The 27,305-nt window shown below is 56.7% G+C and overlaps 1 protein-coding gene across 2 annotated transcripts; it reads left to right on the top strand.

Annotated features, from left to right (window-relative positions):
* The first annotated feature begins 2,330 nt into the window (after positions 1-2,330).
* SLC9A1 (solute carrier family 9 member A1) lies at positions 2,331-27,305 on the top strand. Of its 2 annotated transcripts, none has more exons than XM_057402459.1 (12): positions 2,331-2,686; positions 19,686-20,146; positions 21,523-21,773; positions 22,240-22,457; positions 22,592-22,794; positions 23,253-23,342; positions 23,710-23,780; positions 24,316-24,489; positions 24,616-24,730; positions 25,078-25,158; positions 25,344-25,416; positions 26,087-27,305. In XM_057402459.1, the coding sequence occupies exons 1-12, from the start codon at positions 2,362-2,364 to the stop codon at positions 26,407-26,409; spliced, it is 2,385 nt and encodes a 794-aa protein (XP_057258442.1). In that variant the 5' UTR covers positions 2,331-2,361; the 3' UTR covers positions 26,410-27,305. The 2 variants fall into 2 exon arrangements, with proteins under 2 accessions (XP_057258442.1, XP_057258441.1); XM_057402458.1 differs by having other exon boundaries at positions 2,332-2,686; positions 25,078-25,179.

The raw sequence follows: 27,305 nt of genomic DNA, 5'->3' as shown, positions 1-27,305 counted from the left end.
CATTTCCCTTGGCCTGTCCCTACAGGCCCTTGTCCAAAGCCCCTCTCCAGCTTTCCTGTAGGCCACTGTTAGGTACAGGTGAATTGTACCCTTTTTCTCCTGAGTCTTTAGCGTCTCCCACAGCATGGTCCTGCTTCAGCTGAAGCTGTCAGCCAGGATCAGCTTCTCACCCAGATATGACTAAGCCCTTTCAAAGCCAGAAATGCTCAGGATTTCTTGCTTAATTGCTAAACCAGCTCAATTTGAGTGTGCAGAACATAACCAAGAGAGGAACTGACACACCTACCTGGTTCCTGCTCAGCCTAATGACTTGCTTTAGTGGATGTCTCACATTGGTTGATGATTTCCATGAAGCAGCAAGGCTGCTGTGCCCTTTGCCTGTAGCAGGGGAGGCAAGGGGCCACGTTCCCTGCAGCCCTCCCGGGGCGACTCCAACCACCCGCGCTTTAGGAGCTGATACCATCTTAAACCAATAACATAGCTGGTGCAAACCAGCAAGTGTAACCTCCAAAGCTCTGGTTTTAGCTGCAATGTGGCATGTCAAGGGCTCATGTCCTCCCCACACCCTGGGCCCCCAAGGATTAAGGGCTGCACCTTTACCAAAAGGGTTCTTAGCCCCTCAAGTTGAGCAAATCAATCCGTTCAGAACTGGTTTTGATTGCTCCGGTCACACACATGTGAGGATGGAGCAGAGCCAAGAAACAAGGGTGGCTGATCCCTGCTGCACAGTGTGAGCAACCCCCCCCTCCCTACTCCAGTGATTTTATTGGAGCCTCATCAGATTTCCTGGTGACTCACACTTCGCCGGTGACTGGGACGAAGGGCATGGCAGTACCAACAAGCACCACATCCTATACCCCTGGAAGTCATCCCTTTGCACCTCCTGCCACCCAGAGCTCTCCCCTGTGATGAGGCTCTGCAGCTCATGGCTGGCCCTCTCGAAGCAGCAAACACGGTGGCTTCTCTTCTCCCCAGTGGCCCAGGGTACCTGGGCCATGCACCCACCATCTCCCTGCCAGGCCCATGCTGCTGGGCATGGTGTCACCCCAGTGCACCCCTCCAGCAGCCAGCACCCACAAGGCCAGTCCACGCATTCTGCAGATCGCATTTTCCTCCCTTTCTTTAGGGTTCCTTTGGCTCCTTGCACCCCACCTATCTCCATGACTGGAATTACCTCCTTGTAATTCCCCACAGGGCCTCGTTCCATCCAGCCTTGCATCAGCAGCTTCTGCCTCCATGCGCATCCTCTTTGTGTTGCACCCCCTTGTCTCCCTGTACCCAACCTTGCACTGCATCTCCCTCTGAGGCTTGCACCCTCACCCACTGCTTGCCTCTACTCTGTGCACCCCCTTTCCAGATGCATCTCACCTTGCCTGAGCACCCTCCTGCTTCTCTGCTCCCCTTTGTGCTGTACCCCCTTAGCAGGAGCACCCACCTTGTGTTGTACCTTCCTCCCCTCCTTGCATCACATCCTCCTCCTCCATACACCCCCTTTGCCCTGCACTCCTTCTCCCATTAGTACCCACCGCTCCAAGTTCCCCTTTTCTGCTCCAGTCCCACTTTGCAGTTGCACCTCGCTTTGCACCCCATCTTCCACAGGAACCCCTACTCACCGCTTTGTACCCCACCTTGTATCATGCACCTCAAGGTGTCCCCCCCCCCCATCTCCCTTGCTCTCCACTTTCCATCACATCCAATCCACCGCACCCCCCTTGTATCAGCAGCTCAAGGTTCCGCATGCCCCATTCCTACCCCTCCGTTCCTCTGCAGGACATCTGGCTTTCTAGAGCAGTCCATCTCCTCCCTTGCATCCCTTTGCATTGCACTCCCCCTCCATTGCACCCCTCTTGTGTCAGCACCCCCAGGTCCAGCAGCCCCCGTTCCCATGCAGGGCACCCGGCTTTGTAAAGCACCCCGTCTTCACCCTTGCATCCCCTTTGCATTGCACTCCCCCTCCACTGCACCCCTCTTGTGTCAGCACCCCCAGGTCCAGCAGCCCCCGTTCCCATGCAGGGCACCCGGCTTTGTAAAGCACCCCGTCTTCACCCTTGCATCCCCTTTGCATCGCTCCCCTCCTGTATCAGCGCTCCCGCTGTTCCTCTGCAGGACCCCCGGCCTTACAGAGCACCCCTCTTGCACCAGTCCCCGCTCCTGCTCCCCTTACCCCGCAGCAACCCCCCCTCCATCCCGCTCTCCCCTCCCCGCCGCCCTGCACCCGCCCCGCCGCTGCGCCCGCCCCCCGCCGCCGGTGGGATGTGCCCAGCTCCGCGGCCGCCCCAGCTCGCTCCGGCGCTCGGCGGGGCGGCTCCAGCCCCAGCCGCCGGCGGGCCCAGCGCCCCGCCGCCCCCCGCGCCCGCCGCCATGGGCGCCGCGGCCCTGCGCGCCCTGCCCTGGGCCCTGCTGCTGCTGGGGCCGCTGCTGCCCGGCCAGGGCTTGCAGGCCAACTCCGAGCCCCCGCAGCGGCACCCGGCCCCTCTGCCCGCGGGCGAGAGCGGCGGCTTCACCACGGCGCCGCCCGGCTCTGCCCAGGAGATCATGCCGCTGCACCGGCAGCCGGCCAACGCCTCGGCAGAGGAGCACGCCAAGCCCCGCAAAGCCTTCCCCGTCCTGGGCATTGACTACACCCACGTCCGCATCCCCTTCGAGATCTCCCTCTGGATCCTCCTGGCCTGCCTCATGAAGCTGGGTAGGTTGGAAAGGCACCGGGGAGGGAGCCTCCAGCACCCCAGGAGCAGGCACCCTGAGCATCCCCTGGAGCATCCCAGGGTGGGACCCCCCAGGCATCCTAAGGAGGGCTCTCCTGGAGCATCCCAGGGCGGCAGTCACTGGTTGGGCAGCACAGACACCCCAGGGTGGGACTGCCAGAGCACGCCAGGGAGGGACCTGCCGGAGCATCCCCTGCATCCCCCCCAGGCACCCTGAGGCAGGGGTGGGCACTGCTCTCCCCGCGACCTTGGGTCTGTCAAGGCCTGGTAGACAGGGCAGCAACATCCCGGCCTTGCTCAACACAGCCTTGCGCATTTCACCGGCTGGGAACAGGGCTGGAGATGCTCCCCAACCCTTGAGCATTCCCCTGCTTGGTTTCCTATCCTCCCTTTGGCACTGTGGAGGATGCATCCGGTTTGTTTCCTGCCTTTCTCAGCCACAGATAGATTTTGTAACCTTGGAGAAGTCACTTCAAAACCTCCCGGTGCCCCAGCCTCCCCTTCCTCCCTCTCCATAGCAAAGCAGAGGGGAGCTGCCCCTGCTGCAGAGCATCCAGAGGATTCCTGCCTTAAAGCTGAGGAGCATCAGGGGCCAGAGGGCTGGAAAAGTCACCCTCTGCAATGCCCCTCTCTGGGCAAGCATCCGGCTGCCGGGGTGGGGGTTGTTGACAAAGTGTTTTCCAAACTTGTGCAGCTGAATCGATAGCAACCGAAATATCCCAAAGTGATGTAACTTTGGGATACAGCTCAAATCTCAGCCGGGAGGTTGGGCTGGCCCCGGTCCCACCAGTGGTCATACAAAGCCAGGACAGGTGAAGCGTTTGCCTGTTCTGCCGTAGCGCAGTGCTGGGAGGGAAGGCAGCTCTGCCTTCATTTTGCCTCTCAATCACCACCAGCCATCTAAGAATGCTCAGGATAGCTCTGCCCATGGAAATCTTGCTTTGGGAACTCTTCAGAAGCTGGTGCTTGTTGGAAACTGTGCCCTGGCCTGGCCTGGCGGGGTACGAGATACCCCCACCAGCTTAGTTCTCCCTTCGCAGCTTTGCCTCATCCCCTTCCCAGCCCCCTGGGGATGCGGAGGCAGCAGAGCCCTATTTCCACATCCCTCCTGGGTGGTTTATTTACATGCAGGGGAGCGAACGCTTCAGAGCCAAAGGCTTCCTGCTTGTCTGGGAGGCAAGGCAGGGGCAGATCCAGGTGGGTTTCTCCCTTCCCAGCTTTGCCTACGACGATTTAAGGTGCGTTTAACTGGAAGGTGCCTCGCGCGAAACGCAGCCGCCAAATCAATCTGCTTTCCAAGGGCTCTCCCAGCGCGGATCAAGCGACCTCTGGTAGCTGCTCGGGGCTATTGCACTGCGCTTGCCGTCCTCCTGCCTCGCAGCGCGGGGAGTGATGGAAGCAGAAGTATCAGTGCGGAAGCTCGTGGAGAAAGGAGGGGCCAGCGGCGCTGGCCTGCGCCCTGCTCCGAGGAACCGCGGCTGGAAAGCGCCAGAATGGGCAGCAGAAAGCGGCTCCGCGGGGGGGGACGACACTGGGGACATCGCTGCCCGCTGCCTGTGCCCCTCCTGTGGGGACCCTCCATCAGTGAGGCTGCGTGAAGCTGCTGCTTGCCTGAAGTTAGGGCTTGGGTGTGCTGCAGAAGTTATTTCTGGCGGTGAGCTGAGCCCCATTGGTTCTTCCGTGCTATGAGCATTACGCAAGGCAGGGGATGAGGGGGTATATTTTAGGAGGAGCTGCCTTGTGAACTTGGCAAGGGGCCTTAGGAGATGGCAGGTGCTCTGCAGCCCTCCAGGGATGTGAATTATGCCACAATCCGTACCCTGGGTTGCCTACCCCTTTCACAGGGGCTTCAGCAGCAGTCCTGGAGCATCCTTCTGCTTGGCCTCCTCTCCAGGGTTGTGAAGGGAAGAGTGTTGCTTGTTCACCTTGTCTTGGTGTGGGGTTCCCAAGCTGCTGGTGCAGCTGAACTGTCAGCCTCGCTCTGCTTGTGTTGCTCACTGTCTAAATACTGGCTCCATCAGTGACACCTTGGATCAGAAGATGTTGTTTGAGAGCAGCAAAATAGCCTTTTTTTCCACCCAGGGATAGCTCTTGTGCCTGTGTGATATAAGCTGTGAGGGCAGGATGAGACGCACAAGTCTCCAGGCTCCCTAAAGCAGGCAGGGTTTGGAGCATCCAGCTGCCATTTAGAGAGGAAGGGGGATGGTGAGCAGAAGCAGTGCCTTCTCTCCCCCCGTCCTGTTCATGTGTAACCATTGATGCAAAGGGGGAACAGCTTTACTCCAAGAGGGGCAAGTGTGCAGCATGGGCTGTGCATGACAGCTTGCCACCTGCCCCAACTTCTCCCCAACCTCCAGACACCCCTTTACTGGCTTAGTGCTGGTCATTGAGCCTCATGTTGCTGCAAAAGTGAATCTTCACCCCTGTGAGTGGCTTTGGGGTGTCACCCACACACTGCGCACAGTGCAGGGCGACCACTTGGAGCCCAGAAGTCTTTACAGGGCTCTCCTCTGGGCTAGGAGATACAGCCTGACCCTTGTCCTGTTGCTCAGTTTCCCCTCATCACTCTTGACACTTTAGACAGTCCTTTCCAGAGGATTTATCCTGTCTCCAGCAGCCCTGAGTGTGAGTTAGGTTGGGGAATCAAAGGTGTGAGTGGAGCCCTTCCCTTCTTGACACAGTCTTTGTTGATTCCTGGAGGATTCACATGTGAGAAGGGCTAGCTTTCTGGAACAGTGGGACTGGTTACCCCCATGTGTCCTACAGCCATGGGCTCTTTCAGCTTTGCTAATTCCAGATGAGAAGGGGAATGCTCGTGCCGGCTGCTTCACTTCATACTCACACGGTATTTTAAGACTGAGTAGGAGAAGAGGGGGTGAGGGATAGCTACAACCGTGCCTCTACAAAGCCATGTGCAGACCACATCTGGTGGTGGCTTGACTTGGCCAGCAAAAGTGGAGAAGCCTTCCCGGCTGAGGGTTGCAACCGGACATTATCTTAACCTGTTGCACTGCTGCACAAGGTCAGAAAACATAAACTACCCAGGCCTGAAGCCCTCTGTGCTGGTCTGCAAGGGTTTGCAAGGCTATTGTAAGGGTTTCCTTCCCTCTGTGCCCAAGGAGTGGTAGGAAGGGGCCAGGGCACAAGAACCTGATTTCCTGGCACTGAGGAGCTGACGTGGCTCCAGGAGATGTTCAGGGGAATTCAGATCTCTCCGTTTCAGGCGGAAGGGAAGCAGTGAGTCAGGAATGTAAATAACAGATTGTGGTTAGCACGCCTTTGGCTGTGGCCTCCTGGTCAGAGCACCAGCTCTTGGAGAAGAATTAGGGTTACCTGTGTCTCCCAAGGACATCTTCCAAAGCCGCAAAGCATAGCAGTCATTTCCATAGTGCATTAGGAGCTGCCTTCCTGTTGTCTGTCTGCACCAATTGACTTTTCAGCCTCTTCCCAAGCATCCTCGGAGCATCCTGGCCATTCCACTTTGCTGCTCAAGTGTGTAGTGAAATGTGATGGCTTGGCTTGGATGGACACCATGTGCCGACCAAGTTGCTCTGTCCCTTCCCTCCTGGCAGGAGAGGGTGGGGAGAAAATGAGATGGAAGAAACTCTTAAAAAGGCAGATAAATAAGGAAAGAGGGAAGGCCACACATGGAAGCAAAGGAAAACACAGAAGATTCATTCTCTACTTCCCATCAGCAGGCCATGTCCAGCCACTTCCCAGGAAGCAGCAGTGATTGCTCTGAAAGACAAACATTGTAGTAAGGAATGTCCCCGGTCCTCCTCTTTTCTCTTTACTTCTATTGCTGAGCAGATATCCTGTGGTGTGGAATGTCCCTTTGGTCAGTTGGGGTCTGCTGTCCTGGCTGTGTCCCCTCCCAAGATCTTGACCAGCTCCAGCCTCCTGCTAAGGGAGGAATGTTGGAGACAGCCTTGCTGTTGTGGAGTGCTGCTCAGCAGTGGCCAGATTGGAGTGTTCTCCTCCTGGCCACCAGCACACAGCACTGTGGGGAAAACTAATACATAGAGGACAGCTACGGAGAAAACGAACTCCATCTCATCCCAGTACATGAGGACTTGATGTCCTACGTGCCCATGCTGGCTGTTACTGCAGAGGGTCCCCATGAGGCACTGCCTTAGAGCTGAGCTCTTACCCTACTTTTGCTCACTGATGTGCGCTAGACGCGAGCTCGCTGCCTGATGCAGTGCCCCACTTGGGCTTGGAGCCTGTAGCAAGAACTGAGTCATTGCTGTCTCTCCCCCCTTCACAGCACTCAGTGTGTGTCTGGGTCAGGCTGTTGTCAGGGTGTTCCTTCTCCTTCCCTCCCTCCCAACCAGCACCAAACTGGTACCTGCAGACTGGTTGTTGCGTGTGATTGTTGGGCTGGGAGGGGCTGTGCTGAGCGAGCAGAAAGGGGGCCCAGAGCTGCAGGGAGCTCTGTGGTATGTGGGGATGCGCTGCTGCTTTGGGGGTGTTTGGTGACAGATCTCGGGCATGGGGTATCCCGGCGTCAGGCTCTGGCAGTGGCAGTTGCCTTTGGCCTCACCAACTGTCCCCAGTGATGCTGTCTGGGGAGGAAGAAGATGAAGGAAGTTCCCAGGGCCTGTGGGCTGGTGATAGGAGCTGGGAAAAGAAGAGCGAAACATGATGGGTGCAAGTGGGGTTGTGGAGCCTCGTGGAGGAGCAGGGATGATTTCAAGCTAGAGAAACGTGTAGAGGCTGGCAGTGAGATTTGGCTGCTAAAACACTTGGGTGCTTTCTGGATGCTTTAAGCAGCCCACTCCCCTGAAACCCTGGATTTTGGAAGGGCCAACCCATAGGTCTCACAGGGACCTGTCGGTTAATGGACTCGAGGGTTGGTTTGGCTGGGGTGGGGGATGTGATAAGTAGGGCAGGAAACATGGCACAGGATGTAGGAATTGGATGTGGGAGACCGGATGTGGAGCAGAGCCACTGGTGTGGGGTGTAGGGACATGGCTGCTGGTGCCACCTCCAAGGGTTGGGAAGGGGACAGCAAAGAAACTTCCCAAGATGTGCACTGGCCCAGCACTGTCCTTGTGTTGGAATTGTGTGTCTGGTGGATGGGATGAGCACACCGGGGGTTCTCTTCTGCCACCACAAGATTGGCTTCTTCTGGGCTGTACTGGGGATGGCCATCAGCAAAGCCTGGCTGGTGGGAAGGGATGGAGGTGTCGGGGTTGTTTCAGTTGGATCCATGGGACTGGTTGATGTGGGGAATGTTTGTTTTAAAGCCATGGCTGATTTCACGTGTGGGTGCAGATAGCAAGGTGCTGTGTGGTGAGATCACCCCACATGCTTCCCGGTTTGTATTGGTGAGCTTGTGCCTGTTCTGCGGGGAATTGAGGCTCGATGAATAGATGTTAGGAAAGTATTTTGAAATACCCATGCAGCTGGTGCTACAGAAGTGTAAATTGTGATGGTAATGAAGTTAAACAACCTCTTCTAATGTAGACTTGTTGCATTCCCACTTCCTTATTGGGGAATAATCCAAACACATGCTGTGGTTTCCCTTTCTCTCTGCTTTGCCATCTCAGAAAGAACAGCCATGGCATGTTTTTCCCCTTCCCTGCTCTGCCCGTTGTTGATGCCTGAGCAAAAACCCTCCAAACTGTTCCCTCTATGGATCTGAGAAAACCATTACATTAATTAGGGCTGGAAAAGTGAAAGATTCCTGCTGTGAAGTACAGGGTGGTGATGGAGTGGGAAAAGCTGAAGATGTCTGAAATCACTGCTGCTACCTCCCCGGTGAGCCCTAGTGTCCATTAAAGCATGATTACCCTGGGTTGCAGCCCTGGCTTTGCACCCCACGGGGACCCTCAGGCCTGCAGTGATGCCTGGGTCTGCTTTCTGCACCTTGAGGCCACTCAGGAGCTGAAACTGTTGTTTCATCCCGTTTATTAAGGAAGGCTTGGACACCCAGTGCAGGGGTGGGATGGGGGTGCTGACTTGCAGGTCCTGTAGTGGCCAGAGCCCACATGGGTGCTGGTCTGGCTTTCAGGGAGATGCTGTGGCATTCTCCCTCCCCTGAGTTCTCCAACAGAGCCAGGCTGGTTTGTGGGGTAGGAGCAGAACACACCACTGTTTGGCTCATGTCCTCCATCCCGCATTGCCCAGGCATCCAACCACGGCTTATCCACGACAGCCAGAGGTGCTGGAGCTCCCTTGGGAGTAAGTGGGGTGGAGAACCAGTCTACCAGTCTTTTGTCCATAATTAGTGTGGCTAAATAGGGATTGAGAATCACACGTGGGAGAAGGGGAAGCCACACAGTGGTGGAGGGAAGGGGAGAGAGTAGTTCTGTGAGTGACAAACCTGTGGTACCAAGGGACTGGAGCCCTTCTGCAGACATGACAGGCATCTCAGTGGCTCCTGTATAAGCCAGAAGCTCATTAGGCTTCGAAAGAGTATTTCATTCACATAATCCCTTCCCTTTTCCATCTTGCAAGCCCTGCGATTTGGCTGTACACTGCAAAGATGATGGGGCTGTAGGAGTCACGCAGGAGTGAGGCCTTTACTAGAGCAGCATTTGAGTTGTGGGTATGAGAGGAAACTTTAAGCAATAATGAGGATGAGTTACTGCAGCTGCCTTGTAAACATTTGATTTTCTGCATTATTTCTCTCTTTTGGCTCCCCAAAGCTTCGTTTGTTCAAATAAAAGCTGAAATCCATCCGGAATGCTCTGTGAAAACACAGATGGAGCTGGGTTACACCTCTCCCATGTGCTGGCTTCCTTGCCTTGCCTGGCTTGTCAGCAGTTTCTTCTCACCCATTGGGACTCAAAGCTGCTGGGGTAGGTTTGAGAACAGCCTCAGTGGTTTGAAATCTGGGCTGGCTGCCTTCAAAGGGAAGAGAGGTTGTGGCAAGGGTTGACTTGAACCAAGTATTCAGGCTTGCTCCTCTCATTTCGTGGTTCAAGGCCAGGTTGGACACAGGCGCTTGGAGCAAGCTGCTCTAGTGGAAGGGGTCCCTGCCTGTGGCAGGGGTTGGAGCTGGGTGAGTTTTAAGGTCCTTTGAACTCAAACCAGTCTGGGATTATGTGACTCCATGAGAAAGAGGCAAGTTCTGCATTTGCCATTCTACATGGCACTTGATGTTTTGCTCTTCTCTCTAATTTCCCAACACCCTCCAGTTGTGTGTTAATGGAGGGACGCCTATCTTGGCATGCTTTGTTCTCCTGCTCTTTCCTGGGGCAGAACACGTGTTTGTGCTTGGGAAGGAAGACCTGAAATGCAGAGCTCTGCAGGCGGGCGTGCACGCACACGTTGCTGTGTGTTTGGCACAAAAGGTGTGATCAAAGATTGATCAGTGCTTGGAGGAGAGTAGTGAGAATAAATCTGGTGCTGGGATGCCCTTTGGTGATGGATTTGAGAGGGGCATGACAGACCAAAGGCTTGTTTGAAGCTGGGGTGATGTTTTGAGTGGAAGGTTGGAGAATGCAAAGTACCTCTTGTAACGGGAAGAGAACAAATGCTTTCCTTGGGTTGCCCAAGAGTGACTCATACATGTCAGAGCATCGATGCTCTTTGTCTCCAGAAAGTCACAACACATCAACCTTGAGGGACAGCTTTTAAATTCACTTGCTAGTGAGTGCTGGCAGGGAAGTCATTCCACTCCCTTTAGCAAGGCTGCAAGATGCAAATCTGCAGAAGCAGACTCCCTTTCCCAGTGCCTGGAATTCTGCTGCAGTTTGGAGTCATGACATCCAAATTCTTACTGATGGATATGGAGAGAAGGCAGCTTCCCATCCTGCTGCTGGAGTACAAATGCCACATGTGCATACACCTTTAAAGAGAAGAGCTGGTGTATCCAGCCCTACTAGTGCCTCAGTTTCCCTTGGGAGCACTTTTCCCACTGCAGCTTGGTCTCTGGGGGATGCATTTTGCAAGGTACAGGCTCTTCTCTCTGTGAAGTGCTGCCGAGAGGGGAGAGCATCTGCTCCCAGAGCACTTCTGTTCGCTTGGCTGGAGAGGGGATGCTGGAAACAGCATCTGATGGGGATGCTTCTCCAGCTCCTGGTCTCACCAGGGTGCCTCAGGCGGTGGGATCTCTTCGTGCTGGCAGCTCCTGCCAAGAGCTGGGGAAGAGAAGGTGCCTGGGTGCTCCTGTTGGCTCTCAACCTGGTGCTGCAAGCGGTGTTGCTTTGTCTGGGTTTGCAAAGCCCGGTAGTAATCAGTGCTAATTGCAATTACCTCCTCCCTCCTGGTGGAGGGGGGAGCAACAGGTTGTTTCCTGAAAAGCTTTTGTTTGTCCTTCCTGCCCCTCTTCCCGGTAGGAAATCTGCCCTTCCTGGGAAGGGCGATTGGCACTGCTCTGCCTCGGGAGCTTGACCCTGCTCACCTTGGGCTGGCTCAGCTTTAACTTATCCCGAGGCTTCAAGGGCCAGCAGGAGCCGTGTGTGCTGCGCCATGTGCTTGAGGTCAGGGAGCTGCGGGGAACCATAGAGCCGTACTCTGGGTGAGCAGGAATCATCTCTTCACAAGGCCTGGAGTCTTTTCTGCTCCAGAGCAGTTCAGTATTCAGTTAAACAGCGTGCAGTCTTGCTTTGCGTCATGCAGAAAGTAACTGGGAGGATCCTGTTCTAGGAGACCCCCAGCTCGAGGCAGATGTGTTGCACTGACCTCTCCTAGCCCAGCTATTCATGGCATCCAGATGATGCAGCCTGGGAAGAGCTGTGTTTAGCTCCTGGCCCTTTTCCCTTGTGCTGGAGCAGTGTTTCCAGACACTCTTTTATTAGCTCCAAATGCTCAAGTTGTCGCTGTTCTGATACTTCTGAAGGATATAAAACAGGATGAGGATGCTGTTGCGCCATAGAGAACTGGGTTTTCTGGGGTAAAAGAGCTATGGCAGGAAGAACCCAGGCTTGCTGGCTTGGCTCTGGATGGGAGATGGTGGGAAAAAGGTTAAAATGAGCCTTGAAGCCACAGCAGCAGGACATTTGCATGTCAGTTTGTCCCTGTTCGCCTCCATACCTGTGTGCCCGGTTCCTGCTGCGTGACTGCCAAAGGCTGGTAAGGATCCATATGGTCCCACCTTAGAAAACCTGCGTGTGGAGCATGCCTGAGGGCTTCCAACAGGTTTGCTAATCTCAGCCTGTGGCTTGGGAGCAGCCTTGTACCATGCCCGTTAGAGGAATGCAGTCAGCAGGGAGTGGGGTTACCGGAATCACTGCAGGTTGTTAATGGCCACGTAGCGCCAAACCCTCGACGGGTTTCTCATTGCTCCTCTAGAGGAGGACATTGGGTTTTGCAGCATCTCATTATAGAGCTGGAGAGAGGTGGAGGGTGGAGGGGAGCTGCTGTGCTCAGCACAGCTGGATCTGCAAGGGGTTTCTTCACAATGTGATGGGACCAAACTTGAAGCCTCCCAAGCCACCAGCGATTGCTACAGCAGCATCTCCAGTTGACTCCAGCTCCTCCTTACTTGATATGGTGTTGCTGTGGATGAAACTGTATGTTTCTCGGTCTTTAATAGGTCTTTCTTAGTATCTCCTTCTCTTGCAGTGTGTCCTTGGCTTTTCTTCTGGTTTAAAGGAGAAACATCTAAACATAGGGCTGGAAAGGGGGAGCCGCTGGGTTCTCACGCCAGCTCTCGTGCCGCTCACTTGGGGACTTGGGCAAATCCATTTAATGCCTTTTGTCTCTCATTTCCTTTTACAGCTGGGAGGAAATTAATACCAGCTCTGTAAAAGACTCCCAATTGATCTGTTAATTTCTTGTGAGTGCTTTGGAGGTAAAATGAGGGTGTGTACTTTGCTGCATTGCTTCTGCCTGCTCTTGGAATGAAAGAGAGTATTCAAGTGTTTCTACTACACCCCTGTCCATGGGTTGCACCGCAGTGTGTTACGTGAGCATACAGGTGCCTTCTCCTGGGAGGCTGAGCTCTCTCAGCTCAGCCTGAGCTGTTCCATGCTGGGTGCCTGGGAGAAGAAAGGGACACAGCCCCTTTGCATGGGGGAGAAGCTGAGTGGGCAAACAGCTTTGTGCTGACGGCTGAGCTGGTGCTGTGCCTGCCCCGGGCCCCAAGAAGGCCTCTCTCCTTGTTACTACTGAAGATCTGTGGCTCTGTGTAAACAGCCTGTTTATAAGTGCAGCTCTCTGCAGGGGCTGCCCGTCCTGGCAGGCTGATAGCCAGGGTGCCTGCGGATGATTCAGAGCTCTCCTGTTGCATCCTCCTCCCGCTATGCAGCACTGCCACCGAGGGCCCCCAGCCCCTGAAGCGCAGCAGCCTCCTTCCCTGCCACCTTCCAGCAGGGCTCTGGGCAGAGCAAATGGGTTTTCCCTCTCAATGGGGAGTGTTTGGCTCCTGGGGGGTGTCAGAGCTGGGCTCATCTGCATGCAGCTCGTCATTCCATCTGCTGCAGCATGCAGCAATGCCTTTGGTTGTGTTCCCGAGGCTGCTCCTCTTTCTGAGACCTTTCTGCATCTCCACATCCAGCCCTACCCGAAAGGAGCAACCCCATGGTTTCCAGATAGTGCCATCACCATCACTGGGTGACATAGCTCATGCCTGGGATGGGGGCTGCAGTGATGGGGTGTCATGTTTGACACCCCTGCATCCTTCTGGAGCCAGCGAATGACTGCTCTTGGCAGAGCTGGCAGCCCATGGGGCGCAGGGAGGTGCTCCCAGGGGAAGGCAAGGTTCTGGCACAGTGATGAGGATGAGAGGCACTTTCCTACATGATGCTGCTGCAGGCACTGAGTTACCAGAAGAGTCTTTGCCCTGCTTTACATCACTCTGCCCCCCTGCTCACCTCCTCTCTGAAAGGTTCCAGGCATGGAACAGCAGGGCCCTGTACCCCAGACCAGCTCTGAGCTGTCCTCTCCTTAGCCCTGGACCTTGTAGAGAGACAGACCAGCCTCACTCCTGCTTATGCCCTGTGTGCACAGGGAGCCTTTAGCGTGCCTCTGAGGAGGAAGGCTCTGGCTGCAGCTTATTCTCTGCTCATCCTATCCTGGGGCATGGGCTTTGCACCCCAAAGGTCTCTAGGGGACAGTGGGAAAGGCAAGTGCCTGCCTGCTCTATCCAGCTGCCTTGGGGGTGTTTGGATTTGTCTCCCCTTCCATCAGATGGTTTATTCAGGGTCTGCCAGTTGAAACAGGCTGCAAAATGCTGCTGCAGGAGGATGGTGCAACTGGGAAGGGATCAGACGTCGCAGCCCTGCTGCAAACCCTGCCAGCTCCTGGCAGGGATACAGGGTAGGGATGCAGGGATGCTGTCTGCCCTTTGCTTGGGATGGAGGGCTCTTCCCTTATGGTGCTGCCCAGCAGGATCCCTGCTTTTGCTAACATGGCTGTACTTCAAGAGCTTGGCCAAGCTGGCTTGCAGGAGTGCTTGCCAGGTCTGCAGGGGTCAGGCCAATGCACGCTCAGTGCTGGGGCTGAGTGGCTCAGCTGCATGCTTGTACCTGACAGTGTCTGCTGCTTGTTCTGTAGCTGCTGGGTTTTGACTCCCTCGCGGGTTGGCCCCGTGCTATCGGAGTTGTTCTCCTCTGGAAAGCAGGCAGGGTGCGGGCAGGTCACTTTCCCATGCATGCTTGCCTCGCCACAGGCCTTGGGGTTGAGTGCGTGAGACTGAGGAGCTGGAGGCTGTACCAGGCGGCTCTGGGTCTCCTATCGCAAGGAACTCCTTCCCTTTGCTTCTGCTTTGTTTGCAGAATGGTGGCAAGAGAGGGGAAACAAGGGCTAATTCAATACCTGAGGTGGGACCCACTGTTTGAGCAAAGGGACATGGTGCACCAAGGAAAACAAAGCCGTACCTTTAGCAATGGGTGTTAATGGCTATTGACTGCAGCATCCAGCTCAGCACTGAGGTCTGGCTGGGCACCAGCTGAGCCAGGCTGTGCTGGGCACTTTGCATTAGGGCGCACAGACCCTGTGGCTTCATCTCCCTCCCTGCCTACATCCCTGCTCATGGGAGGCTGGGGTGCAGAAGAGGGATCCCCCCGATCAGGGCTGGATGTCTTGCTTTTCCCTTCTCTCCCTGTGCTTGTTTTGCAGCGAGGTCTGGGTGGGTGCTGGCTGCGTGGCCCCTGTGTGGTATCTACATTAACTCAGTGAGTCACAAAAAGCAGTTGTAATTAATTCCCTTCCCGCTCCTTGGCTTTGCTTTGTAATTAGTGACAAGAAAATAATGAGGCTTGAATGAAGCATTTGGGTTGATCTGGAGGAAATGGTTTTGCGTAGGAGCTTGTTCTGTACCTGTCTTTGAACCAAACAACAAAACAAGTCGAGTTCTAAGCAGGAAATGTCACTTTTGGGGTGGAAAATCAAAGTTATTCCCTTCTGGACGTTGACGCCATCTGATGTGTCTCTAAGAGGCTGCCCCATCCAAGCCACATTGCTGACACCAGCCCAAAGAGAGCTGCAGGAGAGCACTTGGGAGACTGGGACTTGCTCCATGGTGAAGCTGAAGAGAGCTTGGCAAAGCTGGAGCTGCTGCAGGGCCTCACACGTGCCATCCCTGGCTGCCTTGGTGCTCGGTGGCAGGAGGTGACGGTGAAGCTTGTGAGATGCCGTGGATGCAATTTAAGTATCCTGGGTTTCCCACCTCCCCTTGCAGGGTGATAGGAGCCTGGCCTCGCTCTAGTTTTAGGTGTAAATCACCAGCTGTTTAGTTCCTCCCCTTCCCTCGAGATGTGCCCATTACATCTGTGCTGGTGCTGGGTGCACACTGCTTCCCTTCTGTGCCCTTCCCCAGGCTCCTTGCCCCCTGTCTGTGCAGGCAGGTCCATGGATCCAGCTCCATTTTACAAGCTCCATTACACAGCAGGGCTGAGACACACTCCCAGCCCCCTGCCAGGGGCTCAGCCCCACATCCTCAAGCCCCCCAAAACACAGGGGGTGCTCTCTGTGCTCTGCAGACCCCAGAGCCCATTCCCAGACCTTCTCCCTGCCTGCTGCTTCTCACTGGAGAAAGAGGAAGGGATGGAGCAGGGGAATGCTTTGCAGATGACTCGTCCCCATGGCTGGTGCCACCTCAGTGACTCTGGGGCTCGTCCAGCAAAGCACTGCCCTGTCGGGGCTCCCCATGGTCCCTGTGTCCCACGGGAGCATGGCAGGCGTCCATACCCACCTGCATCCCTCACCAAGGGGGTGACAGCTTTGCTGGTGGCACAGAGCATCTCTGTCCAGCCCCCAGACCCTGCCCGCCTGGTGTCCTGAAGGGTTAGAGTGGCCTTTGGAGGGGCCCTGGTGCTGCTGAGCCACGTGTGTCTCCTCCAGCCCTGCTCTCTGCAGTGTCCTTCAGAAGGGCAGCCGTCTGAGCATGCCTGCTCCCCATTCCTGGACTCCGTGCCTTCTCCCAGGGCTTTTCCAGCACCGCAGTGCTCTCTGTACCTAAGCCACGAGGCTGCTCGGTCCCACCCTGCAGCCCAGACGGGCACCCATGGGTGCCTGGGGCTGCAGAGAGCATCACCTGGAGGGCTTCCAGGGGTGGAGAAGCTCTAATCCACTTAACTGTGAATGTGCTGGGTCTCTCCAGCCATGCCACATGCTCCTTCCCTCCTTCCTCCCTCTCTTCACCCAGCTCCAGCTCAAGCACTGGGTGGGTTTTCATCCCTCCTCCATCACATTCCTTTTGAGGGGACGTTAATCCCAGCCAAATTCAACCTGCAGCTCTAAGGAGGATGTGATGCTGGTCCAAGTGGTGGGCACTGGCCCTGAGGGGACCCTGTAGTCCCCAGGGCTGGGCCACTGTCTCATGGTTCAGGCCGCCTCCAGCAGCAGCAAGTTATCCCCCCTGGACAGCAGTGTTTGTCAGGGCCATGGACATTGCAGGGGCTCTCACAGTTCCAGCTCCAGCCCTGAGGAGAAGGACTTGGGGGTGTTGGTTGAGGAGAAGCTCCCCATGACCTGGCCTTGAGCAGGGCAGCGTGTGAAGGCTTTGCCTCCTTCCTTTCATTGTAAGTGTTTGATTAACACTGTGTGCTTTGGGAGAGGTCTTTAAAACCAGGGGAGCAGTGCCAGAGCTCTAAGCCTGACCCTGGGTCTCGTGCCATATGGAGCTGTATTGCAGCAGCCAGTGTGAGGGGGGGGAGGAGTTCTGCATGGCTGGGACGGGGAAATGCTGTGGGGTGGAGAGGGCAGAGACCTTCAGATGCTGCAGGACATGGCGCTTGTTGGCCTTGGGGCTTTCTCTTGTGGGATGAGGCTGGGCTGAGCAAAGGGGGATGCTCCCTGCTCCGTGTGCAGTGGGTTCCCAGCACCTTGAGAGCTGCTGTTGGGTTGAGAGCTGGAAATCTTCCTCTTCTGGCCTTCAGAGCAGCTCAGGGCATGGGGCCACTGCAAGAACATCACTGCAGGCAAATGCTTGTGTGGGACCCAGCTCTTCTCTGGAAGCAGGGTGGGATGCAGGGGCTGGGTGCCCAGCAGCCTTCCATCTGCCTCTCTTACCTCCATATCCCTTCAGGCTCTTCCTGCCCAGGCTGAGGATGAAAGCAGATCAGATACGGTGGGTTTGGAGTCATGAGGCAGCAAAGGAGCAGCTGCTGCTGTATGGAGCTTATGTAAAAGCCAGGCGCTGCATCCAAGCCATGCTCCGGGACTGCAGTAACCCACAAGCAGCTGAGGAAGGAGAAAACCACACATAGGTCAGAGGCTTTCCCAAGCTGTTTGCTTGGGAGTAAATATTTACATGGCACAGCATCCACCTTGGGAACAGCAGCCTGGCTCCCCCTTGGTAGGGAACCTTTCTGCCTTAGCTGAGGATCAGCAGAGAGCGATTCCCATGTTGGGCACATGCATGATGAGGACAAGGAGCCATCTTAATAGGAACTCTTCACTTCTGAATCCCCTTTTCCTTGTTTGCTCAAGCTCTCAGTGCTGGTGTTTACTCAACTGGTCTTGCCTTTAATAGTCTGGGAGCTGTGTCATGCTGTTGATGGGGAACTGCTCCCATGGAGTTTGTTTTCCAGAGGAAGAAGCTTGGGTGCCTGTGCTGGTGATCTGGGGGCTCTGGGGGGCCCTCATGGAAATGGGGTCTCATGGGACCTCTCTGCCATGAGAAACCAGCCAAAGCCCAGTGGGCGCTTCTCCCAGTTTGCAGCAGGGCCCCCATGAGATTTAACCTGGGGGTTATTATGGCTTAGCATTATTAGTAAGGCTATTACCTACTCTGCTGTCATGAGACCCCCCCTGCAGTCCTGATCCAGCTCCCCCACCCCAAAGCAGGATGTTGGCCCAGCACCCGGAGCAGGATCCCAGCAGGATCCCAGCAGCAGCTTGGTACTGATCAGCTTCCGAGTGCTCTAAAAATACTGAGCAGAGCAAGCAAGGAGCAAAACATGGATGAGATTCAACTAAATCAAAGGCATAATTAAAATGCAGCCCGTGTGAGTGTATTTTTAGGGCTCTACAAGAAGGTTCTAAGCCACTGAATTCACATCAGCACACAAATGTTCCAAAGGAATGGCATCCTGGGCCCTGTGGGGAAGGAGTGAGAGCTGCTTAATTGGCACCGTTTGTGTTCTAGTCATGACTGAACCTACTTAGCAAGCAAGAACTGCTCTGTGGGCTTCTCCCTACTTGTGAGACTCTCCATCTTACTGTGGCCCAGAGCTGGTGTGTGCTGGGGTGGATAATTGCCCCAGAGTGCTGGAACGGGACACTTGTTCCTGGTGTTTGCATGAGCTGTGCTTGGAACAGGGATTATCACTCCCCTCCCATAGGGAGCTCCGTGCCAGGGCTGATCTGGGGTGCTCAGCGCTTATGTGAGCTGCTGAGGGGTCAGAGACAGGAACGATCAGGAATCATTTCCAGCCCAGGAGGTCCCTGAATGCTGGTGGCTGGACACTGGGAGAGCACTGGGAGAGAGCTTCAATGCTTCCCATCTCCCATGGGCTTCCTCTCATGTCCAAACCTGAAGAAGGCCACCAAGCAGTTTGCTTGGAGATTGGTGCTGAGCAGCTCCATACCAGCAACAGGATGGTGGCTCATTAGAGAGCGAGGGTTAAATCTGTAGTGAATGCATGCACAGATGGCACAGGCCGGAAGGAACAGAGGAACACGGGATGCCAAAGCAGGGTTCCTTATTTTAAACTGCTTCCCTTGCCAGGGAGCAAATGTGCCTCCCTTCAAAATAATCATTATAAAGCCTGGGAGCGGATCCAGGGAACCCAAAATCCTTCTGTGGGCACTGGTGCGTTGGCTGAAGTGCTGCTTCGTGGTTGTCATCACGCAGCGCGCCCAGCCCTGCAGGCAGGTGCCCACGTTGCAGAGGGGGAGCTTGGTGGGTGGCTGTTGTCCCAGTGGGTCATGGCTGGCTCAGAGACCTGCGTTCGGGGTTGTGCTTTGATTCCCAAAGGGAGAAATGAGTTTCCTCTCACCCTCCACCCCAAGGAGCAGCCCTGATGTGTCCTGTCCCTTCTCCATGCCTGGGAGCAGCAAGTGGCCACCTAAAACCTCCTGATGCTGCAGGAGCAGCTCCAACTACATCCTCAGCCCCATTGAGCACCATCTCCCCTCCATCCCCTGCACCAGGGACATGTGGGGATGGGCACGGCTGCCTCCTGCCAGCCTGGCACACCGGGTGCAGCAGCGCCGGTGGGCAGGCTGCTGTCTGACAGGAGGGAAATGCCAGAGCCCACGTGTGCCAGGGATGAGGAGCTGTGATGGAAGAGCTGGAGCCAGCAACAGCTTGTGCTGGGAGAACTGCGTGTGCTGCACACAGCTGCCAGCGGAGTCTGGAGGGGCACTGGGCATGGGTGGCTGCCGCCTGGTAAACTCTGGTGCCAGGTCTCACTTTCTGGCCTGAGATCAAGCAATGCCAGGGGATGTGGGTCTGGTGAGGCTGCAGTTTCCACTTTACAGCATGAGGAAGAAGGGGTTTGGAAGAGGAAACTGAGGCACACAGAGGATCCTGAAGAGCGCAGGGAGGGCTGCGACTGGTCGCTGACTCTTGCAGGGGTGTCCTCCCACAGAGAGCATGCTCCATTCATGCGACGTGTCTTGCTCTCTCCTCCTCTCCAGGCTTCCATGTGATCCCTTCAGTGTCCAGCATTGTTCCTGAGAGCTGCCTGCTCATCGTGGTGGGCCTTTTGGTCGGGGGCCTCATCAAAGGGGTGGGTGAAAAGCCCCCCATCCTCAAGTCAGACATCTTCTTCCTCTTCCTCCTCCCACCCATCATCTTGGATGCCGGCTATTTCCTCCCCTTGCGCCAATTCACCGAGAACCTGGGCACCATCCTCATCTTCGCCGTGGTGGGGACGCTCTGGAATGCCTTCTTCTTGGGTGGCTTGATGTATGCCGTGTGCCAGCTCGGTGGCCCTGGCCTCAACCACATTGGCCTCTTGGCCAACCTGCTTTTCGGCAGCATCATCTCGGCTGTGGACCCGGTGGCCGTGCTTGCTGTCTTTGAGGAGATCCACATCAACGAGCTGCTCCACATCCTGGTCTTCGGGGAGTCCCTGCTCAATGATGCCGTCACGGTGGTGAGTGGATGAGGGGCATCGGCCAAGGGGATGGCCTTTGCTTTGGTGGAGCCTCTCTGGGTGCTGGCACCAGGGTTGGCAGCTCTCAGTCAATCCCTGTAGGCAGAGCTGTAGACTGGGTCATTCCCAGCCTCCAGGTGCCTCCTGCCAACCAAACTGCAGCAGCTCGTCTTGCTCCTAACCCTCTGCGGATGCAAAGCTAAATATAGTGGCTTAAAGCACTGCAGAGGTTGGTTGAGGTGAAGCATTTTACTTGGTGGTTTGGGTTGACCAGGAGCATGCGCTCAGCCAGCGCAGAGCAGGGCTGCTCCTGGTGCCTTGCTCTCCTGGGAGTCTGTTCTCCCGCTTTGAGTTGCCTCCTGCTGACGTGCTGGTGCCTGGGGAAGCGAGCAGGAGCTTGGGCTGGTGCTGGTTTGGGCAGCACTGCCACAGAGCTGCTGCTCCCTCCTGTTCCTTCCTCATGTGGTCTTCCTCCCTGTCCTCCGGTTGCAGCACCAAGGAGGTGGGAGGGCAGGACATGGCCCAGCCATGGCAAGGGGGGAGCCCCAGGGGCTGTGGCTAGGCTGGATCCCACCCAGGTCACCCACAGCCCCAGCCTTGGAGCAGCAGCTTAGCACAGACCTTTGGAAGGTTTGGGGACCAGGCCGCTTCCAAAGGACATCTGCGTGCAGGTGCTGGCTTGGCCGTTCTCCTGCTGCAGAGCTGACCTCTGCATTCACTTCTAGCCCACGGCTTTTTCCTGGCTCTTCTCCCATATCCCAGCTGTCCATTCCAGAGCTGGCTGCTGACGAGGCTCCTGCTGACGAGGAACACGCTGTCCCACCACAGGGCTTTTCCCAGACAATTCCCCCCCCGCCCTTTTCACCAGAGGGGCTGCCTGCAGGATCTGTGTCCTTGCTCCCATCCCTAGGGAATGCTTTTGCCTTCTGCTCTCACGTCTGTCCCTGCTCATGTACCAGGACCCAGCCTTGGTAGGCAGGAGCTGGCACTTGGGCCTCTCCCTGCTTGCCAGCACTGCCATCCCTTAGGGTGCCCTAAAGCTGCATGAAGGGTTTGGGCTGTCCTCTGGGCTGAACAGGGCAGATGTTGGTTTTGTCAAGTGTCCCCCAGCCTGGATCTGTCCTGACCTACTCACTGGGAAACAGGAGCAGGCTCTGACTGGTTCACACTTTGACTGAAGGCCCCTGGGACAGTGGTCGGAGCTGTGTTGGGGAGCAGACCTGTCCCAGACACTTCTCCAATGGCACCGTGTCCCTGTGAGCCCTATGGGCCTACATATGGGCCCTATGCAGTGTTCCCATGCAGGTCCCCTCTGAGGTGAGGTTGTCTCTTGGCAGCAGGACCGTTTGAACCCTCATCTCCCTTCTCCTGCCCAGGTCCTCTACCACCTCTTTGAGGAGTTTGCCAACTTCGAGCAGGTGACCATCATTGACATCATCCTCGGCTTCCTCAGCTTCTTCGTGGTGTCGCTGGGCGGGGTCTTCGTGGGTGTCATTTATGGGGTGATCGCTGCCTTCACGTCCCGCTTCACCTCCCACATCCGAGTCATCGAGCCCCTCTTCGTCTTCCTCTACAGCTACATGGCCTATCTCTCTGCTGAGCTCTTCCACCTCTCTGGCATCATGGCGTGAGTTGGGCATGGGTGGGATGTGGTGCCCTCCTGGCCCCAAGACCGTTTGGAGGTGATGCAACCACAGCCCTCTGGCTGTCTCAGCATGGCCAGTACATGCCCAGTAAGGGCCAGAGGTGTGTTTGAGCTAGGATGTGCAGGGAGACACATGAGGGAAGCAACTCTCTTGAGTTGTCCTACAGATCGTGGGGTGCTATCAGCCCAATGCCCTTTCTCCTGGGCACACAGTGACAGGCAGGCCTGGTGAGTGCTCAAGACAATGTGGTTTTGAGCTCCAGTGGTCACTCCTGCCCTACCAGAGGGAAGGAGAAACCTCCTGTTGCCTTCTCTGGAGGCTTTGAATTGATGTTGGTGTCTTGCAAGCCCTGTCCTGCTCTGGGTTTTGGTATAGGAGCTGCAGGGCCAGGGGTCGGGGCTGTCCCCATGTTCCCATGGCTGCTGAGGGCCCCAACCTTGCCCCTAGGCTCATCGCCTCCGGTGTGGTCATGCGGCCCTATGTAGAAGCCAACATCTCCCACAAGTCCCACACCACTATCAAGTACTTCCTCAAGATGTGGAGCAGTGTGAGCGAGACCCTCATCTTCATCTTCCTGGGTGTCTCCACTGTGGCTGGCCACCACTACTGGAACTGGACCTTTGTCATCAGCACACTGCTCTTCTGCCTCATTGCAAGGGTTCTAGGTGAGTGTCAGTGTGGTGGCAAAGGCCTTTGGGATGGTCCTGGGTGATGGGCAGCTCTGGGGGGCATGAGGCCTTAGTTTGTCTTTTCAGGGGAGACTGGAGAGCATCCTTCACCATCCTGTCCCACTCCTCAGGTGTCCTGGTCCTCACCTGGTTCATCAACAAGTTCCGAATTGTGAAGCTGACACCAAAAGACCAATTCATCATCGCCTATGGGGGCCTGCGGGGAGCCATCGCCTTCTCCCTCGGGTACCTCCTGGACTACAGGCATTTTGGCATGAGGGACATGTTCCTCACAGCCATCATCACAGTCATCTTCTTCACCGTTTTCGTGCAGGTTGGTGGCATGCAGTGGTCACAGTGTGCTTTCAGAGAGCAAGGGGATTGTTCCTTGTATCATAGTCATAGAATGGTTAGGGTTGGAAAGGACCTTAAGATCATCCAGTTCCAACCCCCTGCCATGGGCAGAGACACCTCACACTAAACCAGGTCACCCAAGGCTCTGTCCAACCTGGCCTTGAACACTGCCAGGGATGGAGCATTCACAGCTTCTCTGGGCACCCTGCGTCAGCGCCTCAGCACCCTCACAGGGAAGAGCTTCTGCCTTACATCTAACCTGAACTTCCCCTGTTTCAGTTTCATCCCAGACACTGTCACTGTCCCTTTCTCCAAAAGCTCATGGGGCTGCCAAGTGACACCGGTAGCGTGGAGGCCCGTGGTTTGGCTTTGCTGAACCCATCCCACTCCCACTGGTGTGCCTTGGGAAGAGGTCTGACCACCATCCCTGATCCTTAGGGCATGACCATCCGGCCCTTGGTGGACCTGCTGGCTGTAAAGAAGAAGCAGGAGACAAAGCGCTCCATCAACGAAGAGATCCACACGCAGGTAACCTACAGGCTGGGCCTTCTCCACCACCTTAGTCCTCTTCTCTCTGCTTTGGCCACCTCCATCACTGTAACCAGGCAGGTTTACAGAGCAGGACCTGCCCCTAAATCAGTGCCCAAGGTAAGGGGGATGGAGAAAGGGCTATTCCCTGTCTGTGTTATCCAGTGCCTGCTGTGACCCAGAACCTCCCTTGGACCTGGTAGAGCAGCAGCCCGGTTGTGTAGGACAGTGCTGCCCTCCTGAGGCCGGCCCAGCCTGGACCCACAACCCTCAGTGCCCTCCCCCCTGTGTCAGCATGGGTCTTGGGATGGGGAGAGAGTGAGCAACAGCCCCGCAAGCTTCCTACACCTTGGAACTTCTCTTTCAGTTTTTGGATCACCTTCTGACAGGGATCGAAGATATCTGTGGTCACTACGGGCATCACCACTGGAAGGACAAGTGAGTGTGGAGGTTTGGTGACTTGAGGGACCTGTGGGGGAAGTGTCTGGATCACCACCTGGCCTGGCTTTTTCGTGGGCTGTAATCATTGAATCCCAGAATGGTTTGGAAAGAACTTTAAAGCTCATCCAGCTCCAACCCCTGCCACAGGCAGGGACACCTTCCACCAGACCAGGTTGCTCTGAGCCCCATCCAACCTGGCCTTGTATATCCACATACACCCCCCCCTTGATGAATTACTCCACCTGGGGTGTGTAGGTGGGGCTGCAGGACTGCACCCCTTCACCATGGCACTTCCACAGCAGTGCAGGAGCTGCCAGTGGCCAGTCCCTGCAGGAGCTCAGGACCACCCGTTGTGGGTGCAAGCTGGTGCTGGGTGTTCTGGAGGCTGCCCAGGGAAGCCTGGCCTGACCTGTGCTGGGGGGCACTGAAACATCTGCTGCTGGCCTGAGCCAGGGCTGAGGAGCAGGCAGTGGGTGCTGGGTCAGGGGAGCTCTGATGTCTCTGCTCCTCCTTTCCCCTTGTGCTTGGGAAGGCTGAATCGCTTCAACAAGAAGTATGTGAAGAAGTGCCTGATCGCGGGGGAGCGCTCCAAGGAGCCCCAGCTCATCGCGTTCTACCATAAGATGGAGATGAAGCAGGCAATTGAGCTGGTGGAGAGCGGGGGCATAGGCAAGATCCCCTCTGCTGTCTCCACTGTGTCCATCCAGTGAGTTCCTCAGCCCTGGCTGCCCGCCCCCCCCCCCCCCCCCCCCCCAACATGCTGCAGGGCAAGCAGCCACTTGTCCTGCCATGGCCATGGCAGTGTCACGCTGAATCCTGTCTGTCCACACAGGAACATCAACCCCAAGACGCTCCCTGTGGAGCGCGCCCTTCCTGCCCTGTCCAAGGACAAGGAGGAGGAAATCCGGAAAATCCTCCGCAACAACCTGCAGAAAACCAGGCAGAGGGTGAGGTGCCTGCTTTGCTTCCCCGGGGGTGCCCACAGCCACTTCCCACCAGGAGCTCTTAGGGCCCTTCACCCTGTGCCCTGCTGCCCTGTGTGTTCCTGGTCTGGCTTTTCCTCCAGGAATGGAGCCGGAATAGTGCTGCAGGGGATGCTGGCTTGGTTGGTGTCTAAGCCCAGCACTTAAACCCTTGCTGGGCCAGGGTGGGTGAATTGGGCACGCAAAGGACGAGGTTCCCTGGACGCGCTCTGCCCACTGGTGGCTCTTTGAGCCATCTCCAAGGGGACCTTTCTTTGCCTTTCCATGTGTTCTTTTTTAACCCGTCTCCTTTTCTTGGGGCCTTTTCCCAGTTGAGATCCTACAACCGGCACACGCTTGTGGCCGACCCCTATGAGGAGGCCTGGAACCAGATGCTGCTGCGGAGGCAGAAGGTCCGGCAGCTGGAACAGAAGGTGCCAAGGGGATGCTGGGGCAGGGCTGCCAGCACAGGGGGTGGAGGTCGAGGAGCTGAGGGGGGCTTCCCATCCTGGGAAGGACATTGGGGTCAGTTCCCCACTTCCCCTTTCCCATTTACCTTGGCCACCCCAATGGACACATCCCTGTGCTCTGCTTCCAGATGAACAACTACCTGACGGTGCCGGCTCACAGGCTGGATTCACCCACCATGTCCCGGGCTCGCATAGGCTCAGGTAGGTGGGACTGAACTGAGGGGGGGTCACCACTGCCAGTGCCTTCCTGGGCACCCCCAGTACTTGGGTGCTGAAGCACTCAGAGATTGTATTGTTCTGCACCTACTCAGTTCCTCTGCATCATCCCCATCCCACTCCCCTGGGGCAAAGCAGCCAGGCCAGGGGACTGAAGCACTTGCTTCCTGGAATGTATCCCACTGGGAATTCAGCTTGGCTGGTTGGTAGCTCTGTCCAGAGCTCAGCTGGCTCCATCCACAACCACATTCCTGGCCGTGCTTTGGGGAGGAGACCAGGAGTGCTCAGTCCCAAGTCCTGGACTCACAGCTTCTCCATCACCCATTTTTGCTTTGCCATCTTTGGTTCCTCCTGTCCCGTGTGTCCTCTCCTGCTCTGGGGACAGCGTGATGGGTTGTGATGGGGTGTGACGGGGTGTGACGGGTTGTGATGGGGTGTGACGGGGTGTGACGGGGTGTGACTGGTCGGGTGTGGCAGTGTGGTGCTGGTGCTTGTAGAGCCGGTGGTTCATCAGCAGAGGGCAGCTTCAGCCCTCACCAATGGTGCTCGGGGCTGTCTGGGGCCGCTCCATACGGACTGTGGAAGTCCCCAAACATCCGGGCTCCTGGGTTATCCTGACCCCCTTTGTCTGTAACACCGCTCTCTGCCTCCCCAGACCCTCTGGCCTATGAACCCAAGGCAGACTCTGAGAACCTGCCCATCATCACCATCGACCCAGCCTCGCCGCAGTCCCCGGAGTCCGTGGACCTGATGAATGAGGAGCCCAAGGGCTGCAGTGGGCTCCCACCCTCGCCGGAGGAGGATGAGGAAGGGCTGGTGATGCGGGTGAAGGAGCCTTCCTCCCCGGGCACTGACGATGTCTTCACCCCAGGCACCGGTGACAGCCCCAGCAACCAGCGAATGCTGCGATGCCTCAGTGACCCAGGGCCTCGGCCAGAGCCTGAGGAGGGGGAGCCCTTCATCCCCAAGGGGCAGTAGCCAGCGCGTGAAGTCTCACGCGCCTCCAGACCATTTCTCTTTCTTCATTTCATCTTTCTCTGTTCTCCCTTTCGGTTTCCTCTGTCACTACACACCGGCTTCAGGAAGGGGAGACTGTCCTGGATGGACTGGGATCGCCAGGACAGCTCTGCCTAGCGTGCCCTGGGCTGGCCCCGAGGAGAGGGGAAGGAGCCCCCGGGATGCACTGAGCTCCTCAGCCTGGGGGTGACGGACAATTCACCCGCCAGGGCTGGGCTTTGGCATTTGCAGGTGCCCTGGAGGGGCTTCCCTGGAGGCTGCCCACAGGGTGGGCTCTGGCCAGGGAGCTGGGGGTGTCCGTGAAGGCTGCCCCATGGCACAGGTTCACCTCTCCCTGGCTTGTGCTTTACCTGCTCTGGAGCAGAGGTAGGAGGACAGGAGCCAGGCTCCACACCAGGGACCCTCCCGGGGACCTCAGGGTCACGTTGCTACTCCCGCCTTGGCCGCTTCCCCCCCAGAGCTCCTCTGGCCCTGCATTTCACGCCAGGTCTTGTTCAATAGATATCCTAGAGCCATGCAAGGGGGGAGCTGGGGCCCCTCGCTCGGAGCGGCCCTGCAAGCCTGGGCCTCTCCATCCCTCCTGGAACCGCTGCCACCCGTCCCCATGGGACTCTCTGCCCCTCGCCCCGTGCCTGCACGGCACTGGCTGCTCCTTAACCAAAGATGGGTCCAGGCTCCCCGGTGTGGGGAGGGGGCATGTGGGGGTTCAGCTGACTACAGAGGGGGGTTCTGTATCGCTCCCTGCAGCCACGAGGAGCTGGGGAAGAGACATGGTGGGGCCACTGGGGAGGGTGGCAGGAGGGGTCGGTCAGGCTGGGGGGGTTGGGGGTCCTGAGCTTGGAAGGCCCCATCTCTCC

The sequence above is a fragment of the Pezoporus wallicus genome, unplaced genomic scaffold, assembly GCF_028554395.1.
Source record: "Pezoporus wallicus isolate ANWC-B61680 ecotype Strahan unplaced genomic scaffold, APGP_CSIRO_Pwel_v1 contig_13161, whole genome shotgun sequence".
NCBI lineage: Eukaryota > Metazoa > Chordata > Aves > Psittaciformes > Psittacidae > Pezoporus > Pezoporus wallicus.
The sequence above is the reverse complement of the archived record's forward strand: the minus strand, read 5'-3'. Positions and strand labels throughout refer to the sequence as shown.